The sequence below is a fragment of the Arvicanthis niloticus genome, chromosome 18 (genome assembly GCF_011762505.2).
Source record: "Arvicanthis niloticus isolate mArvNil1 chromosome 18, mArvNil1.pat.X, whole genome shotgun sequence".
Classification (NCBI taxonomy): Eukaryota; Metazoa; Chordata; class Mammalia; order Rodentia; family Muridae; genus Arvicanthis; species Arvicanthis niloticus.
In genome coordinates, this window is record NC_047675.1 from 20554965 (window position 1) to 20575617 (window position 20653).

General features: G+C 42.8%; 1 protein-coding gene across 2 annotated transcripts in view; it reads right to left on the reverse strand.

Moving 5' to 3' along the window:
• The window catches only part of LOC117722884 (carboxylesterase 1E), a 30100-nt gene extending 9904 nt beyond the window's left edge, over positions 1-20196 (reverse strand). The window contains exons 1-9 of one of the 2 annotated variants that reach the window (XM_034522150.2): positions 19933-20196; positions 15489-15693; positions 13329-13473; positions 10451-10584; positions 8608-8761; positions 5725-5829; positions 4825-4929; positions 3254-3292; positions 1198-1338 (exon numbers count right to left, since the gene is read on the reverse strand). In XM_034522150.2, coding sequence (XP_034378041.1) covers positions 1198-1338; positions 3254-3292; positions 4825-4929; positions 5725-5829; positions 8608-8761; positions 10451-10584; positions 13329-13473; positions 15489-15693; positions 19933-19984 — 1080 coding nt within the window. In that variant the 5' untranslated portion in view covers positions 19985-20196. Of the gene's footprint in view, positions 1-1197; positions 1339-3253; positions 3293-4824; positions 4930-5724; positions 5830-8607; positions 8762-10450; positions 10585-13328; positions 13474-15488; positions 15697-19932 lie in introns of both variants that reach the window. The other variant, XM_034522149.2, reaches the window with a different exon arrangement.
• Between the last annotated feature and the right edge of the window lie 457 nt (positions 20197-20653).

The following is a 20653-nucleotide window of genomic DNA, read 5'->3' on the forward strand; positions in this document are numbered from 1 at the left end:
AGGACCCTCAAAGCAGAGAGGAAAGAAAACCTCACAGACATAAAAGAGAAAGCAAAAGCCATCCATTGCATTCTTTGAAAACCCTTCTGCAGTGAGAGCCCTGAAACTCTCAGACTGTCACAGTCCTATACAGAGATTGGTCTAATTCTAGAATAGCTTCTAGCATCTGAAAGCCACGTGAGGGATAATACTAGTCTCTCTATAATGACTGTGCTGGAAAAGTCTGCTGCTTTCAGAAATTAATTTTCAGCAGAGACATAGTATGAATAGACAGCCATCAACACCTGCTCCAGACTGACTGTGGAAACCTTGGGGTTAGCCTCACCTCTCACCTATGGAAACCTCACACCCAAAGACCCAAATGCTTAAGAATAAATACTGCTCATCTTTTATGTAACCTCCCTGGAATGTAAACGCACAAGGTGGCAATTATTTTTCCATCTCAACCATGTTGGTCGCCTTACTTCATCTTGATCTTCTGCCTGTCACGAGTGTGTTTCTCCTGAAGATGAGGTTTGAATATGAAATCTAATGTCTGGCTACACAGACTCTCCACTCACTCCACAGTTCCTTTCCCAGCCTTGAAACATCTTCAGGGTTAGTGATGTTTCTATCTGGGACTTGAGTTCAAGTCATGTTTGAGCTTCTTCCTCTTGCCACCCTATTAGAAAAGGAAACCTGCCTTATTCTTGAACCTAATGTCTGGCTTTTGTTATTATCTTTGAAAAGGAAAAGCCCTTCTTTCCCTTTAAGAGGGTATTCTAAGTCATGACTGAGTGACTTTGAATCATTCAGTGATGTAAAATGAGAAGATGTGGGGAGATTTATTCAAAATGTATCCAGGTTCATGGTAGAAGCTGTGCTTCCCAGTCAGACTCCTCTGAACTTCCAGCCCTTTCCCACTTAGAGACACCCATGTTTATCTGATTGCCTGGATCATTTTGTGTAGGCCTTCTCAGCCTGCACATTCTGAGCACCTAAATTTAATGAAGTGACAAACTGTTCATTGAGCTAAGATTCCCAGGACTGAACCACTCAGGCTTAAAGTTAGCTCAGGCAGAAAATGTCTCCATGGAAGTATTTATGTATAACAAGAGACAGAGGCCCTAGGCACAAGCAGAGGTCCAGGAAGAAAGAACATGTTGGAGGAGTGATGGGTAGGGAATGGTCTGATCTAAGAGGTCTGTTTATGCTCACAGTTGGTAGAATCCAGCCAAACTCTTGCTTGTTGAGTCCCACGATGTACGGCACAGTGTTGAAACTTTTCTCAGCCAGGATTTCCTCAGGCATCTTTGGCAGCAACACTCCGTCAAGCACAGTGGGAACAAAGGGATGGCTCTGGGGAAGAGAGCAACACAGTGCCAGGGATGACACATCTCTCTCTCTGTGTGTGTGACTTTCTAAGGGAGAAGCCAGAAAATGGACATCCTGGCTTGGGTAGGGGCTGTGGGGACTTAGGATACTAAGAAGGAAATTAATGGTGTATGTGCCACTAAGGCCTGATTTGGGGTATCTCAGTAATAAGTGGAGGGTGGCAAGGAAGAAGAGGGGCCCTTAGCTAAAATTAAATGTATATTATTGTAGAATATGTATTTCTATCTATAGTAGATTATTATATCAGTCAGGATGATTCTTACTATTCCTGATAGTTATGCCTGTGAAGTTGACACTAATAAATTCTGCATCAGTGAATCCTGAGCCACTGTTGCTGGGGACTTACAGAGCTAGGCTCCAGGGAACCTGCTCCTAACATTCTAAACATTATATGTGGGTCCCAGTTTTAAAACCATGTTATATAACAACTTTATTGCAAATAATCAACATGTAGAACTTATTTATAATAAAACACCAGATTAATAGGGCTTAGCATTTCCCCAACCAAGAGTAACATAAAAATAAATTTTTTTGGCTTCAGATTCACAATCATGAGGTCTACTGTGATTGCCCCATGAATTCATCAATTTACCTAGTTTCCAATATCTTCCTGTTCTTTTTTTTTTTTTTCACACACTAGAGGTATCACATGACTACTCTTCAGCATGGCTTCCCCAAGAGCTAGGCAATTCTCCTCTTTCTTCTTTGGGTGTAGTGTCATGTTGACTCATCAACACTGACTTCAAGGTCAAGAGGTACCAGAACTCAAGCCTGGCAGAAGGCCACCTATCTCTCTGGTTTTCTCCCCAGGGTTTCTCACAGCCTGTCGTGTCTGGGGACGCTGGGTATATCAGCATCACTATATTCTAGAGCATCTTAAGCAGAGAAATAACTTATAGCAGCAAACATTAAAAATGGTAGTAAATAGCTTACAAAGTGGACATATGTGATTATCAGTGATGAGACAAGAAGATAAAGCCTTACTCCAAATGGGATGCTCGCCTGACAGGACTCCAAATGGCTCCCACCTCTCATTGCCATACCTCCCAATCAACTTAATTCTAATCTATAGAAAACATATATGATTACACATTATTACATATTTTTTCTTCTGCTACATGCCTCCCCTACTAGGACAGAAATCTCCAAAAAAGCAGATTACATATGCTTCATTGTCATTCTTCAACTGTTAAATCAGCTCCAGACACAAAGTGAGTCCTTAGTAAGTCATTATTGGGTGGTTGAAGGAATTTCATTTTATTCTCATAAGATCTTATAAGGAAGTTCTGGAATCCACAGAGAGTTAATCACAGAAGACAGGACCATAGGTGACAGTAGCTGGGTATTGAAAAGGTGAGAGGGAGGAGAAGGAGAGTAATGGTGGATTTTCTTAGGTCATAGAAGAATGAACTTCTAGGCTCCTCCCTGCATGGCTCATCAGCTTGTTCCTTTCACAAAACACTTAGTGATCAGCTTGTTCCTTTCACAAAACACTTAGTGATCAGCTTGTTCCTTTCACAAAACACTTAGTGCCATCTCTGCCTCCTGATAGTGGGGCATTCTAATAAAGCCTGTTCCTGCAGGCTCCTTTTGGGAATTCGGAATATGAATGAGAAGGGGTCAAGGGGTCAAATAAACCCATGGTACAGAGTTGTTGACCAAAGTCCTCTACAGAGAGTTGTGGGTAAGTTCAATTCCAGCCTCTAATCCTTCTGTCTATGCTGACAAGTGAATGAGTGATTTCTCCTCTCTCAGCCTCCACAATACACACACAGAAATAACCAGAATTCCACAGACAGAAGTCTTATTCATAGTTATTTGGAGTAGAAGCACTGTTAAAACTCAAGAGGAGTTTAATCCAGAAGGCGATAATCCTTACCTGTCTGGAGTCTCCGTGCAAATCCAGCTTAAAAAGATTCTGTAAAGATAAGATAACGGTTGTGTTAGGAAGCCATTCTGGTGCAAAGCTGATTCTCTGACTTGGGTTTAGAGCATGACCAGTCTCTCCTTCCTGATTCCTACAGTGTTCTCTGACTAACTGTACTGTGTGTGTTCGAGCATTGTGTGTGTGGGGGGGTGGTGGGGTGGCAGAGTCAGGGTCATTGGAGCTCTGGAAAGGCATCTTCTATGGGTACCAGTCCTTCTTTTCATCTTTCCACCTATGTGTTCTCCAACACCCCATGGTTCCTCTGCAGAAAACAGTGAATCTATTCAGGACATTTTCTTGCCTCTTGGCAACAGTGGCAGCCTTCTGTATTATTGAGATTGTTTCTCTCTCTCTCTCTCTCTCTCTCTCTCTCTCTCTCTCTCTCTCTCTCTCTTAGAGTGAAAAGCCATCAGTATTTTTTTCATTATAAAGCACCATTTGGCTGATTTAGAAGCTATCTAAATTATAACAGTTCCTACCTACCTTTCCTTGTTTCCAGAGACTACTTCTATAGATTTAAGGATAATCACCTGCCTATTTATTATCTTCCAGATATTCATCCCTCCATCCAATTCACTGAATCCAGTCCATTGGTGTAGTGTAGATACATCATAACCTGTCACTTACTTTCAGTTTGTCTACAATCTATGAATCATTCAGTGAGCATCTGTAACTTTTCACCCAATCCTTTAAGCAGTTGTTCTTTCCAATCCACCAACAATGTGTATACTGGCCTTCTCCATAAATCCAACCAAGATAATTTAGGGAGCATGGTGTCAGGGTAGGAGATGTAGAATAGACTGAATATTTTCTATTTGCCAGAATAATCCAAAGAGGAAAACAATCATATATCAAATGGGTTAAGTGTATGGGGAATACAGAGAGTGTAGCAAGAATAGCTGGGCCACCTCTATGTAAATACCTGGGGACACACAGCCTCAAAAGCATCTCCTGTAGAAGGACCTAATTGAGGACTGCCTGAGAAACCAAGGATTGCTGATGCAGACAATGCCAGCCAATTGGGAACTGCTGTTTAGAAGAGATGCTTTCTTGGGACCAATGGGGCTCAGGTCAACGGTATTAAAGGAGTTTGCAGCAGCATTCAGATGAGCTTGCAGCAGTGTTTCTCACTTGCTCTTGGAGTCTGTGTCACTGACTCTGCAATACCTCACCTCCAACCCCCAAGGGCAGGTAGGGTCAGCAGGGATTAGTCCAGGGCCCAGGCAGCAAGAGAGGAATTACATCATTATAGCCATCTAAGAGGTGTTACTCAGAGGTAACATTTGAGGACTGACTGGTGCTTTTGGTAGTTGGTTATCACAGGGAACCCCACAGGACACATCCAAAAAGCAGAGGATGTAGGGATGTGATAAATATTCCCTTTGTGGGGACACATGTGAATGATGTCTCAGGATTCATCTGAGAAATAGATTCTCCAAAATTGCAGAAGAGTTGAAGTGAAGAAGTCTGGGGTAAAGTACAAGGCTGGGGAGCATTGAGAGAGGCCAACCAATTTCACCTACCAATTTTAGTGTGGTTTCCAAGAGGTCTTCCTCTGTCTTCTGGCGAAGGCAGTGAACCATAGCAGCTGAAGTGGTGTTTTTACAACCAGATATGACAGCAATTTTCTTCAACAGATCACAGGCCACAGTAAAGGTCAAGAGTAGTATTTATACCTCTGTCAATACAGCCTAGTGTTCTATTTAATACCCACTTTCTACTGATGATACATGATTGCCCCAAATTCTCAATACCAGCAGGTGGGGGTTCTGGGCTCCTCAGAGTGTTGTCTCTGTCAGTAATTGAGATTTGATACAGACTATTTAAATATTTGAGCCTATGTTACTTTATAATTTGTTAAGTGGAATCAGGTGTGGTTGCACATTCCTTTAATCCCAGCACTTGTGAGGCCAAAACAGGTGGATCTTGGTGAGTTCTAGGCCAGCTTGGTCTATAGAGTGAGTTTCAGGGCAACCAGGGTTACATAGTGAAACCCTGTCTTAAAAAAGAAAACTAATTTGTTAAGTGGGCATAATATTGTGAATGTGGATGTGTTAAGAGAAGCCGTGTCCAGTGTGGTAAGGAAAAAGAACTAAGAATTCTGTCTGGTGTAGAGCTACTTCCTCCATGCTCTGTCCAAGTGTCTTTTGCCACTCATATGAATTATATCTTTTCTATGAGGAAAAATAATGCATGTGATGTGCTCAGGGAAATGCTTGCTGCACACTAAAACTTGTACTGAGCTGTCAGGTGTCTAAGGAACATAATTCACAGAAAATCACTTCAGAACTTGCAGAGCTTGGCCTAGCTGTGATCTTTAAACAAGCTCTAGCCGTTGAAAGTATCAACTGCATCCCATAGCAAGAGAGATTTGTGAGGAGGCAAGGCAAAAGGACACAGGAATTGCTCAGTGTGGAATTTACCTCAGCCAAGGGCCTGGTGTTCTTCTTGACCAGACCTGCAGTGAGGGCCACACCACTTTCAGAAATGGCCCTGTGGAAGAGATTCTTGGCCAAGGGAGACAACACCTGGCAGAGACAAGTAGAGAAAGAGATTTTATACTCACAGTGACCCATAGGATTCTGTGGGACCAGCGTTTGGACTCTGATCACCTTGATGACTGGCATGAAGCCTCCCTCTTGGTTCTGCTGGCTCCTGGCCAACGTGGGATGGCCTCGTTGGCCCCACATGGCAGCCAGCACCAAATTTTACCTGACCCTGTAGCTGAACTTCATTTTGACATCCCTCTGGAAACATTGACAGAAAACATCCAAAGAGAGTCAGAAGAAGGAAAAACTGAAAGACAAGTCCATTTCAACAGACGGGTGTTACACACTGAGTACCAAAGCAGAGAAAGCAGATTACCAAGCAAAAGGAAACTGCAAACAAGCAGGCATAGCTACCCTTATAGCTGATAAAGTATATTTCAATCTAAAGCTAATTATAAGAGATAGGGAACACTACATATTAATAGGGGAAGAATTCATCTAGAAGGTACCACAATTATGAGCAAACATTTGTGGTCTCTTAATTTCATAAAACAATCACTAAGGGACATGAAAGGCCACCTAGGATATGATGCAATAGTATTGGTGGACTTCAATAAGCAGCCCTCATATTTGGAAAAGTCTTCCAAACTAAAAATCAGCAAAGAAATCTCAGCGCTAAAATATACCGTGGATCAACTGGACTTAACAGATTTATACAAATATCCCACCCAATACATAAGGAATATAAAACTTCTCAATTGCAAATGGAAACTTCTCCAAAATTATTGTATCACAGTCCACAAATAAAGCATTAAAAAGGACTGAAAAATTGAAGTTATTTCTTGTTTCTAATGAGTTCTCAATGAAATAAAAGTAGAATCAATAACAACTATTTTAAAATATCTCATCTAAAGCATATTACAATATCAATATCCTTGTAAATATGTTGAAATTAATTAAATTTGTCCTTCGACCAATTCCAATTTATCATCAGATTGTAAGTAATATATGGAGGAAATTAAAGTTATTTGATTGTAAGCATGAAATCAATGTATCATATGAAAACATTGAAACCCAGGAATTAATAAAGAAAATGAACTGCAATGCTTTTATATAAATTAGGAAATTATTTATAATATTTAGTTATCTCATCAAGGGGATAGCATGAAAAAGACCTTGAACTCTCTTTCTAGAACCAAAATATTTCAGTTACTGAAGAAAATCATCCTATGTGATAAAGAATCCAAAATAAGCCATATGTAGAAGTATATAAACAAAGAATGCACAAGCTAAAGCTTGTTTTTAGGGTTTCTTTAGGGTCAGAATTGAAGACAGAAGCTATAACTCTATATAATTGTTGTGCAAGGGAAAATCATGGCAGAATTAAACTAAAATTCAAAAACTGAAAAAAGTTATGCAACATAAATAAGTGAAAGAGACACAGGAACATCACAATGAAAAGGAAAGAGGATGGAAGGCAGGTCTACAGGAGAGAAATGGTAGACACATACAGAGATGAATAAAAGTTGTAGAATTACTACAGTAATACAAGTCTAAATGACCTCCTTGGATTTATCTACTTTTCCTTATCTCTGAGGAAAACAAGACCATTTTCCTCTATTCAGTCACATGTTTGAAAATTATGTTGGGTTTGTGCTGTGATCAGTTCTCAGGGAGCGGGAGGGTCACTGAGAACTCCCAGAAGTTTCCATAGATTCCTACAGTTTCTCCTACTCCTTGTCTCCTCACCAAATTGATTCCTTATCAGAATGTGTCTGAGCATCTGTCCATCCTTCCTCACAACTGACCATCTTTCCATTCCCACCTGGACCCTGAGTCACAGACACTGTTGCCCTTTTATTGGGTTTTCAAAGCCATGAAGCCACTAAGTTGACCCCTGACAGCTCCGAGTGCTCTAGTTCCCTCAGTGTGTAGGTCTACCTTGGAGCCTAATAGTGATACCTGATCTACCTCACACCCTTCTCTTTTGTGATCTGTAGTTTACTTTCAACACTTATCTGCCCTCCCCAAGTGAATTATATGTTAATGTGGTGAGCAAACAGAAAGATAACAATTAATTGAGAAAAGAAAAATAATATATAGCAGGTGCTTTTTATGGTGGGGTGTAAAAGTACTTCTTAGAAGCCAATGAGGGCTTGGTTTTTTGTAGGAGGGGTTAAGGTGGGAGGAGTAAGGAGAGGAAGAGGAAAAGGAAGAGGAGGAACTAGGGAGAGAGAAGTGTCAGAGCAATGGAGAGCCAGGCAGGTATGGAGAGCAGTATCAGGTAACAACTTTTATTTAAAGTTAGCTAATTGGGAAACAACTCTCTTTGTATGGGCATATTGTTATTTAGCATTACCAAACATATACAGCCTTTGATTATTTTTTAAGTATTAGAGTCTCATTTTCTTACTGGGCCCGCATGGATGATGGGATGGTCTGGGCAATGCCTAGCCATGCAGAGACAGCATGGAAGATTAGCAGAGCCATCTCCCACGCTGGCATCTCATGGGTGGCAGGGCTGGTGTTTCTGGCTGGCTGTTTCTAGCTGTGGCACACATGTGGCCTCTGGCCATAGAATATGGTGGCTGAGCTAAGCAGAGCCACTGCAACTTAGATAGTCGGCTTGACCAGTGGCCAATTTTAAATAATTACTACAACAGGTTTTATTCTTCCACTGTCTAATGCTGAACAATTAAAGTACCAACCTGAATCTAGATATTGAAAGCAAAGCTCCTGTGGCTAGGCTATCTGGTCTCCAAGGGATCCTATCAGCAGATATCACACTTAGTAAGTCCTGGTGCCAGGGACACTTACAAGAACAGAGACACTTTCACCTCCTGCTGACTCTCCAAAGATGGTCACAGAGCCTGGATCCCCTCCAAAATTGGCAATGTTGTCTTGGACCCAACGCAGTGCAGCCACTTGGTCCAAGTGTCCCCAGTTCCCCTGGCTGTGTTCATCCCCTGTGCTGAAAGAAACCAGGGTGAAGGTAGATATGTCATGGCTGGATTCTCAGACCTAGAAGAGTGCTGATGCTCTTAGTGAAATAAGCTGTGCTCTGCGGTCCTGCTGTATGTCTTCACCTGCCTCTCATCTCTATATCAACGTGCTACCCGGTACTATACACTCATCTTCCAGAAACTGTGTAGCCTAAGAGCTAGTTAGTGCTTATTTGGAAACAAGACAGTCAAAATCTCCAACTTCTGAGTGTATTCAGTTCACACTGCAGAGCATAATAAACTGGTGGGGGAACGTTTTAGTATCAAGTAATGAAAGTTCTTTGAAAATGGAAATAAAACCAGTTTACAAAAGATGTAGGAATTGGAGCGGGGGGAGGCTGTGAGTGATGCTTCAGACTGCAGGACCAAGAACGGCCTCATGGGGGCAGTGCTAGCCAATAGAGACCTGAGTATAATGACCATATAGGCTTATGAGTATCATGAGATATTACTGCTTGTTATAAGAAGCAGCAGCTACAAAGGACCTTGGGGCCGTGGAAACAAATGTCTGAGTGTAGCTAGCAGCAGACACAAGCAGAGCAGGTGCCAAGAGCCTTGGCAAGAGATTTAACACATGCATGGAAACGATCTGTAGGAGCAAGATGTGATTCAGTTCATGTCTGTCATAGCATTCTGGCTACACTGTAGAAAACTCATGCCTTAAAAGTAACAGGCTTATAAAAAAATACTGGTTATAACAATAATCTAGTCCTAAACTGTAAGGCATTGATCAGAGTGGAAGCAGGCAGTGGATGATAAGTAGATGAAGTCAATTTGTTTTGAAGGTGGAGCCAAAAGAACTGGTTCATTGGTTAGATGTTGAGTTTAAGAAAACGTGGAGTCCAAAGTATCCTCCAGGCTTTTATGTCAAGTGAGCAGGAGGTAGCATGGCCAGCACCAGCAGAGGGATGCAGGAAAAGGAGGAAGGTTTTGTTCTTTTCCCTCTGCTCAAAATAGCAGGAGCATGGCATAACTCAGTCCATCTCCTACAGCAATGTGCCCACTCTGCAAAAGGTGGTTCAGAAGTAGCTGTTATTTATGCCTGGAATTACAGAGGGAACAACACATAAATCAGCTTAGAAGCAGTGTAATAGGTGAAGAATTAATGGATAGGTGAGGTCCATCAGCGGAGGAGAGGAATGCATTCTGAAGGAGCCTGGCAGAGGTCTATAGATGCTTGGCATCACTAGGACTGAGTCCTGGCATCTTTGATCTGGCAGTTGTTATATTTGGATGTGCTCATCTGAAAGAATGATGGAGTACTAGAGCCTGTAATGTGTGAGGTCCAGTGAAAGGCCATTAAGCCACTGTGTGCACTGCCCTTGGTGAGTTCATAGCACCAGGGTTAGTTCCCCAGTGAGTCATGTATAAAAATAGTAAGGCTTCCCCACCATCTCCCTCCAGCTTTGTGTCTCATATGTGATCTATTCTGCATCCTGAAGATTCCATTTCTGTCTTTCTACCACATTGATCTCAATATGAGGGCCCACACCAGACCTCAAACAGAAGGAAAAAATTTATCTTGGATGACCAGCCTCTGAAATTCTTAACTCAATAAGATTTTCCTTATAAATATCCCAAGTATTGATCTGGTATTCTGATGCATAATAAGAAAACAGACTAACATGGGGACTAGTTGTGGAAGAATTCAACTCTACCTGAAGAATCCCCAGATGCCCAGACGGTATTGAATGACCACCACCACCACATTCTCATGAGTAGACAGGGCCAGTCCATCATAGGTTGATGCCCCACCTAACACTAGTCCACCTCCATGGATCCAGACCATCACCTGGAAAAGGACGCAACAACACAGATTATCAGAAAGCTCCTCAGAAGGGCCGTAAAAGTTGTCTAGTTTGGTTGCCTTAATCTAAGATGACTCGAGTATGACATCCCCGAAACAGTACTAGTACTGAACAAGGTTACAACAGGCAGCCTTTCCTACCCAGTGCTGAGGCCTAAAATAATCATCTACTTCATCATTTCTTGCCTTTCTCCAAACACTCATGGGTCCTGTCTTTACAGGGCTCCTTAAACTGAAAACATCTCTGTAGGAAACATCCGCGGCCAATGGTGTCATGCTCACCCCAGAACCCCACCCTCCTCATGCCAGGGCTTTATGTCAATGGCTCATGTTCATCTTTCTCAAACTCCGTGTCTGACTGTGCATATGGTGACACTGAATACAACCACAAGATGAAGGAACAAGTGACCCAGTGAGGAGACTCCCATAGTCCCACCCTGACCCTCTAGAGTAGGCCCATTAAAAGGTTTCTCCTCTTTCTCCTCCTCCTTACTCCTTCCACTTCCTCTTCCTCTTCTTCCCCACTCCTCTCAGATTGGGGTTTGGTTTTTAAGACAAAGCAACCATAGATGGCCAGGTACTTGCTATGTAGCCCAGGCTAACATCAAACCTGCTCAAATGCTTCTGACTCAATATTTTCAGTGCTGGGGTTGCATATGTGAGCCAAAGGCTTCTCTAGAGTGGACTTTTCTTAACTAGTTTTTTTTTTTTTTTTCTGATGCAGGGTATCACACTCAAGGCCTTGAGCATCCAGGCAGCTACTCTACCACCAAGCTACACTGTTGTCCCCTTACCTATCTTGATATCCTCCATTAGTCCAATAGGCTGAGGTGGTGGTCAGAAGAAAGAAGAGGAATCAGTGACAGGAAAGAACAGCAGCAGCGCCAGGGGAACAACCTGTAGCTATTACAGTGCCAGCAGCAGGCACTGTGACACTTGGGGACAACACAGCTGTGTCCAAAGAATGGCAGAGTTGACAGCAGAAGCACATCAGAAGCACAGCAGTAACAGAGCCAGCAGGGGTCATGACATTAGCAATGTCAGCAGAAGCATCAATAGTTGCAAAATTGCAGCGGTAGCTACCACTCTAGAAATAGCAGTCTCAATAGTGGCTATAGCAGTGAGAGGCAGATGAAATATTCCAGAGATTAGTAAGGACAGACACAAGAGGAACCAGAGAAGTAAAGAGGAGTGTGGAGACCTAAGGCTTGTAGAGAAATAGGACTAAGAAAGCCAAAGAAGAGAAGGTACCAGTCTTGTCTGCTATAAGAGTTCTCTGAGCTGCTAGGTCTTACAGACCCCGAATCTCAGCGACTCTTGTTCCTAGCTGGACCAGTAGCAATAGCTGCTATCAGGGGCTGGGGAATCCTGATATACAGGTCTGAAATCTGTAATTCTTGCTGTGCTGTAGTGCTGGGGAATCCCAACAACTAACTAAATTGGAAGTTACAATGCTAGTCCTTGCCCAGGGCATGGAGTATAGCCTGGAAGCTACTCTCTGGGGGAAGGGACCCCCGACTTCTGTAACTGCCAATGAACTATTATGTGTCATTATAGGGCTAATAACTCCTGTTTCAGAAACATTCTCAACATCTGTAACACAGCAGGACATCTGCCCCTACTGTGGCTACTGCCACAGATGTTCTCAGAAGCAGTTCTTCTTACTGACTCACAATTCCTAGGGCAAAGGAACTTCCATCAGAAAACTGGCAAATAACTGTAGGTAATCAGTTTTTCCTTCTATTTGTGTGAGAAAACCAGAGAAGATTAAATTCTAACTATTGTGCAGTCACCAAAGGCACATGCTGAAGTGGATGCCAGGAAGTGCATGCTGACAGAAGCCTGATATAACCGTCTCCTTAGAGGTCTGCCAGAGCCTGACATATACAAAGGCAGGTGCTCACAACTAACCCTTGACCTGATTGGGAACTTGGGGTTTCCAATGGAGGAGTTAGAGAGAAGACTAAAGGAGCTGAAGGAGCTTGTGGCCCTATGGGGAGAGCAACAATAGCAACCAAACAGAGCTCCCAGGGTCTAAACCACCAGCCTGGGAGCACATAGGGAGAGACCCATGGCTCCAGCTGTATATGTAGGGGAGGATGGCCTTGTCTGGCATAGGTGGGACCCATGGCTCCAGCTGTATATGTAGGGGAGGATGGCCTTGTCTGGCATAGGTGGGAGAATAGGTCCTTTGTCCAGTGAAGGCTAGATGCCCCAATGTGGGGGAATATGAGGGCAGGGAAGATGGAGTGGGTGGGTTGGGGCACATTCTCATAGAAGCAGGAGGAGGGAGATGGGATGGGGGTTTCTGGGTGGGTGGGGGAATGGGGAAAGTGGATAACATCTGAAATGTAAATAAAATATCCAATAAAAAAATTAATTAAAAAAAAAAAGGCCATCTTCCCCAAACACCAGTTTAATACATGAGGAAATAAAGTCACAGAGGGTTAGAGAAGCTACTCAATGTTGCACTGCTTTGGAGACTCATGCAATGAACAGTACATCACAAACAACATTCCCAGATTTCAGTGGACCCAGAAGTAAGGTACCATTGCTTGATATTCCTGGGGAAAATCAAGGGAGAAGGTCTTCTATGATGGACAAAAGTCCTGGGCCTCTGAATTGGTTCATTGCTGTGGTGCCCTGCCTCTAGCTGTTTTAAGCCCTTCTGGTTGCACTAAGGAGCCAGATGTTGAAATTCAGAAGGCTAGAACAGTTCCACAGCTTACCGGCAGTCTGTCACTCTTTGTCAAGTTAGCAGGAGTGTAAATATTTAGGTAGAGACAGTCTTCAGAAAACTGGAGAGAAATGGCCTCTCTTCGGTTCGTTAGGAGGTCATTGACTATTTGCCCTGTCACTGGGTCTTGGGAGCACCTGTAGAAGGAAAGAAAACATTGACGTTCTACCAGATGCAAACTGGAAACATTACCTGGCATTCAGAATGCACTAGGAGATGTAATTCTGTGAATTGCTATCAGCCAATGGGGACACTGGAATGGAGATACACCAGGAGCTGTGGGAACTGCAGTCTGGAACATAGTCTCCTTGTCCTACAGCAAATGAAGAACTTACTATGTCTCCCTTCCCAGAGTCTTAGATCTGCTCTGGCCAAAAAGAACATAGGCGCTCATATGTTGGCTTGCCCTTGGAGATGACACTCCTTGAACTACCTAGACAGAGTCCTGTGCTCTGCTGAGCTTTGTACAGTGGGCTGAAAAGTTGACTGAGGTTCTCTACCAGGTGAACATGGTCTAGTCCTGGGGTGACTGCCATCAGCCACAGAAATTCTCTCAACTGGCAGACCTGTTGAGGTATCAGCATCTCACCAGTAACTTGCTTACTTTCCAGGTCAGCTTCACCCACGCTTAAGCTAGGTGACCCTGGGGAATTTCCTGACCCGGATCTCAATCTGCCAGGTCTCAATAAGGAGACTGCTATGTGCAAGAGCTTTGCAGCCCTGGCTTGCTAGGATTCTATCATCAGCTATTGAAGTAATCATTGCTGCTCTCATAAAAGATTTCGAAGGCCATTGAAGATCGGAGTTAGTAATACTTCTGATGTCTTCTAGTGAAGAAGACTGATTTACATTATATGCTCACACAGTAATACCTTAGGTGAGCCCCTGGGCGGGTTCCACCTTTATCTGTATTTCATAGATGAGAAGACAGGGCACAGAGTGGTCAGAGAACTGATTAAACATCTTACAACCTCAAAGATTCATACTGGGTAGTGCTTATATTCTCAGTACATTATAAGCCATGTTCCCAGATCTCAATGGACCGAGGAGCCAAGCATTATTGGCTTGTAGAAGCATCATGTAGAAGCAGCTGTTAAGACCTCAGATATCAGGATGACACAGAAATGAATGTTAGGTACAGAAATGAATCAATGAAAATGGTTCTACATTTCATTCTGGGAACTTTTCTTCCACCATGGAGGGAAAAGGTGTAATAGTCATAAAGCAGTAACTTGAATGTCAAAAGAGGAATCCGTTAAGTTCATGAGGATTTCAACACACAATAAAGATTGACTTTACATTTATTATTGCTATGATCATTTCATATTATTTGTTTCCTCAAATGCAGAATAAAATTGTTTCACTAAGTCTAAGGTTTAGGCAGAGTTTGTCAATGGAGATGCTCTGGAGAAAATTTAAGAATAGGTTCGTAGTCTTTGGTTCAATAATTCTATTTCTTGGGACTTATCCTAAAGTGTTCATGAATATGTGGAGTAGTTCCAACAGTTCACCCTGATCAGATGTTAAAGAATTGGTGTGTGTCATGCAGCGTAATGTTGAAAGTAAGGTGATTAAAAGCAACAGTATAAGAGTCAGTGGCAGAGGGTGACTGAGGCTGCCAGCATATTCATAAGTGAGGGAGGCATTCATCAAAAGCTGCAGAGGCCTGTGGCAGACAAGAGATTGGAAATGTATCAGATGGCAGTGACAGCTGCTTCTGAATAGCAACCTGTATCGGGTCACGTTCCTCAGCTTGGCACCTTGTATTTCCTAAATCTTTCTTCTGTACTAAGCACTCATTAAATAAACAACAAAAACATGTAAATCAGCAGGAGCTCAAGTAGTACATCATGAAGAAAGGGTTCTAGGAGACTGGGCAGTTCTAAGTGTTTCAACTTTCCACCATGTTCTTCTATTTCTAGCAGTCGGAAGGCTTGCATTAGGGATGAGGAAACACAAACTACAAGCACACAGAGCAAAAGATCCTCTGCAAAACAGAGCGGGGCCTTGGGGAGGCTGAAGTCCTCCACAATGTTTCTGGTTCCAGAATAAAGTAGAAGCCAGCTTAGAAGACATGACCCTTCTTATGTTGCTGTGAGGCAGGTTTCCTCCAAAAGAGGCACAGGCCCACCCTTGCGACTTACACACTTACATAGGAGGGTAGGAGGTAGCGTTCTTCACAGAGCTCCAGGACTCTGCAGGTTGTGGTGGAGCAAACCTCAGAGATCCAAGAGGGGGCTTGGCAAAGGGGACTCCCAGGAAGACGGCCACAGGCTGTGTGAATCCTTCTAAGCTGACATACTTTCCCAGGACTTTGCCTTGTAGGGTGTCCACCATGGGTGGTGAGGATGGGTGTCCTGCTGGACAAGAGAAAAAGACAGCACATCAGGAAGGAAAACTCAGACCAGGGTTTCTAATAGGTTTCCCGTTTTCTAAGCATGATATCTTGAATTAGCTGCCACAGCCCTGTAAGCCTCGGTATCTTCTCACACATAAGATAATGATGAAGAAAACAGACCTTAATTTAGAGGGCTGATATAAGGGACAAATGGAAATGGCAGAAGAAAAGCATTTAAACAAAGAGTAGTGGCTACTATCAATGTCTGTGACCTGGAGTATAATCCTCAAAAGTCTCTGGAAACATGTACCCATTAAGGACTTGGTACTGCCCTATCATAGTTGCACATATATTTAATTCAAACACTCAAGGGGCAGAGGCAGAGACAGACATATCTCTGTGCATTTTAGGCTAGCCTAGTCTACATAGAGAGTTCCAGGACATCCAGAGCTACACAACCAGATCTCGTCTTTAAAAAATAATAATAAAAAGAAGATCCCAGAGCTGAGCTGCATGGTGGACGAGAGGATGAGCAAGAGATCTCTACTCCTCTCAGGAAGCCGACCTCATGGGAAAGGACCATAAGAGACACTTGGCCTAATGCTGAGTTGAAATATGTGTCCTACAATGAACACTTCTGATTTTTGTCTCAAAAGAAGAACTGCTGCTTATGGCAGGTGCAAGAATGAATGGGGGAAGGTGTAGAACATACAGAAAATGTAGATTCAAGAACACACAGAACAGCAACAGCACATAGAGTAGAACAGAGGGTCTGCTGGGAGGGCTGAGTAGCACACTGCCAAGCAGACCCTGTTAACAGTTGTACAGCGGTGAGAAGGTCCCTGCAAAGGAGGGCTGTAAAGTCCAGGCTTTGGTCTTACCCAATGGACAAATACAAAGTCTGAACAATTGCAGAGTAAAGAAAATTATCAAGTTCTAGGCTATTCCTCCATTGGCTCTGAGTTGGGTCATCCAGAGTAGAGCCTTTTATGTATTCCACTATGTCTATATAAACTTCTACATATTCTGTATGCTTCCATATACCTCATTTTACAGAGTAGACAATCTTTTTTCATTTCTCTGTTTCTTTTTTTCTGTCCCAACTTTATTGTTGGGTCTGAGAGAATCAGCCTGATCTTCCTTAAAGAGACAGGGCACTTGTACACACCTTTTCATGATCACCCATGTCTGCACTTACATGGTTAACCACCTCAGTGCCTCAGAGCATCCTTATCAGTAAGTCCTTTACTCTCACTTTTACAACTGCTCCCATGTTTGTACAGAAAACATACCTCCTTCTGTATGTGTGGCATAGTAGAAAATGACTCCAGGATTCCATCTAACAGAAGAATAACCCACTTTATTGGAAACCTTGTACTGAAAACAGTGAATGAAACAGGGATCTAGGATGCTAGCTATCTACAAATTACTGAAAAATTTAAGTTGTCTCCTGCTGTTATTCCCTGCTAATTAGTATAAAATACTAAGTTAATTTTTGGAAGAAAGTTATGTATCCTCAGATTATGTTTTGATGACTTTTATTTTACTTAACATTAGGTCATCAGGACAAAAACCCATTATAAGTTGAAATTATATTTATATAAAGAAGAACAGCCATTAATACTGGAAAACCTTTATGTAAAGTAGGTTACAACTGTAACGATGCTTTGTGTAACTAAAGCAAACTCAATGTTTCCTTCCTTTCCTTGTTGTTAATTATCAGCCATTTAGAGAGGAATTTTCTGGAAAATTTACATATTAGGATGTCTGTGGATGGTGGCAATGTGAGCTGCTTTGTATTAGGAACTGTCTATTTTTTTATAACTAGGAGAAAATTTTGTAAATTAATATGAAGATATAAATGAGAAAGGAAGAACTGATCCCTGCCTGATGTTAAGGTCACAGGGAAGAAAGAAGACTAGGTACCAGGATCTGATTCTGGCTCAGTGAGAGGCAGGTCCTATTGAGAAGCTGGTGAGGTATTCTAGGATGATACTGTGAGACACAATTGTTCCACAATGAAAGTTGATAAGAGGCGAGTGAAGTTCAATGTACATGGCAGGGATGTGTGCGACCACTCTGCCAGTGCCACTGTGGAGTAACAGGAAGGCTGAAAGCAAGAATGCAGCAACAGCCACAAATGGGTGTAAGAATGTCTACCATAGGGCATCAGGACAAGAGCACAGCCTCATAGGAGGACTGGGATAAGAGGAATAGGTTGCAGAAGATGCTGAGTGCTTTGAAGAGGTGAAGGGAGCAATGTCTGAGCAGATTTGAGCATAACCTCCATCAGGCCAATACCAACCTCCCACTGAGTTAGAGTGGGTAGGAACCAGACTTGTCAGCATAAGAAGTGTTTGGCTCAGGTGGGAGTTATGAACAAGGCCAGATATAGTAGTTGTCACTTACATTGTGTGGAGTGTGCACAAATCAACATCACAAGCAATCACCAGTATGATGGAGATTCTTTTCAGTTTCTTTAAAGTATGTCTCCAAGAAAGTTTACTAGGTAATTACAAATGATCCCACTTATGAGAAGAACACAAGCTTGCAAATAGCTTCTGTCACACATGCACACGCACACGCACGATGGAAATGGCATGACCAGCAGCAAAAAGTGCTCCACCCCAAACCTGGTTCCTTTCTCTGCTTTACTCTCATCTCCTGGCTTCTCACATAGCCACAAGTAGAGATAGAAGATAAAATCTAAACATATTCTAGGCTGTCAGTGTTTTTGTAGACAAGTAATGGCTCTGAACTTAGAAGTCATAGATAGGCTAAGGTGGTGTTTGTGGTGTGCATGGTCCTATGGATCGCAACTCAATTGCTGAGATGTCAGAGATAAACACTGAGATCCAATATGTAGTCTTGTATTAACCATGAATTTAATTTGCTCATCTGTTGTATTAGCATCTGTTACTTTCCTGACTCTGTGGGAACTGTGGTTCCTGGGGTACATCAAATCCAGCACCACTATCCCATACACCTCTTTCATTCATGTCTCCCCTCCTGGGCTATTGTCTTATGGGCTGTAGTCACTTACAACCATGTACAAGGCAACTAAGATAGCCTGTGACCAAGAATCTCTTGAAAAAAAGGGGGGGGGGATATTTGCAAGATGCCTCAAGAAAGCACCTGTCTATAGTTTACCCATCCTTCTACCTCCTAACTGACCCTAGACCTTTCTTCTTGTCATACTCCACCCCAGTGGTGAACCCTTCCTTTGAGAGTGAGAATTAGCAGACTATTATCTTAACATCCATTATCTCTAATGCGATGACCTGACCACACCTCCAATTTCCTATTAACATGTTCCATTTTATTTTACTATAATTTTAGTATATGTGTACATATGATGTATGTGCACGTATGTGCACATTTGTGAGTGTGTAAGTAAGGGCGTGTGCCTGCAGTGGTTCACATGTGGAGGTCAGAGGACCACTTTACACACTGCCCACCCTACCTGGTTTAAAATATGGTGCCCTTTTTCTTTCCTAGGTCCCTTATATACTAGACTAGCTGGTACAGGAGCCTCTGGGCATTCTCCTGTCTCCACCTCCCATCTTGGCATAGGAGCACTGAGACTGCAGTCTCACCACCTATGTCATGTGGACACTGGGGATTCAAACTTAAGTCCTGGTGCTTACACGGCAGTTGCTTGACCCTGCAATCTAGCTCCTCAGACCTGATACACTTCATTTCAAATCAACCCTCTGATTTATCTACCTCCTTTCCTTACCTTCTCTCACCTAGGCCCACTCTAAATACTATAGAAAAAAACCACCTAAGACATCTTCATAGTGACTCAGTGGGGGAGGACTGTCACCACTTCTGTAGAGACAGGATGACACAAGTTCACCATATGAGTACTTTGCCTGAAGACAAGTGGTTTGGAAGTATTTAGCTGAGATTCCAAATTTTCCACCAAGCTTTTTTCCATGATCAGGCAAAAATGTAGATGAACAGTTAAGGAGGAAACAGACAGATTTCCTAACCCCTTTTGTGACACATGGGGTTATCTCATTGCCCTCTGTACCTGCCATGTGATCTTAAATCTCAGAGTGTTTGTTTTTCTCTGACTCAGCATGTCCACTCACTCCAATAGCTGGTCTGGATGAGATATTTGTCTAGAGAGCGAAAATGGCTATGAATGAAAGCTCGCTACAGTTTTATACTTTTGTCACCTCTGCCCACCTCTACCTGGTATTAACTTTTGATATGTACGCCCACCACCTGAATATTTGTATTCCATACTCACCCCCTGCTGTGAACGCTGCAAGAGACACCAGGATCAGAGCATAGAGGCACATGGTAGAAAGCTATAGGCTTGGGGGACTGAGAGATCTCCAGCCTATGACAAAGGGGACACACAGATCCTGCCCCACTCCTGGAGATTACCAGGAAATTTCTCTCACTCAATTGTATGATACCAGAAAAGAACAATCTTTCTATTCCAAAGAGCTCTGCGGGTTTCTCGTTTCTCAGGATATCACTAAGCCACCCCCACTCAGAGTTTGCCCTGCTTTATCTAAATTGTTTGGACTCTACACTTAGACTGCAGGAGTCCACAAACTGGCCTGACAACTTCTTACATAAGTATCTCTCAGCAGGGCATTCACACCTCTGTGCTCTCTTATTTCCCAAACCCAGGCACCAGCTCAGTCAACACCTTCAAGCAAGGTGACTCTTTGGTCTTGGGTCTTCACATCAAGCTTGAAAAATTCAGAGCCCCTCACAGCCACACAGTTGACCACCAGAGAGGTCAGGGCACACCTCCCAGCTTCTGTTTGCTGATAGCATTTTAGATCTCATTTTGGTAACACTTTTACGTTTCATCGTTTTCTTTTTTGCCGAAGTTATCTTTATAAGATTCCTGTCAAGTGGTCTAGCCTTCTGTCATGCACTGACATAGTCAAGGATCTCACAGTCTTTCAGAGGAGAAATGGAGAAATTTGAGGATAGGCATTCTTATATAAATG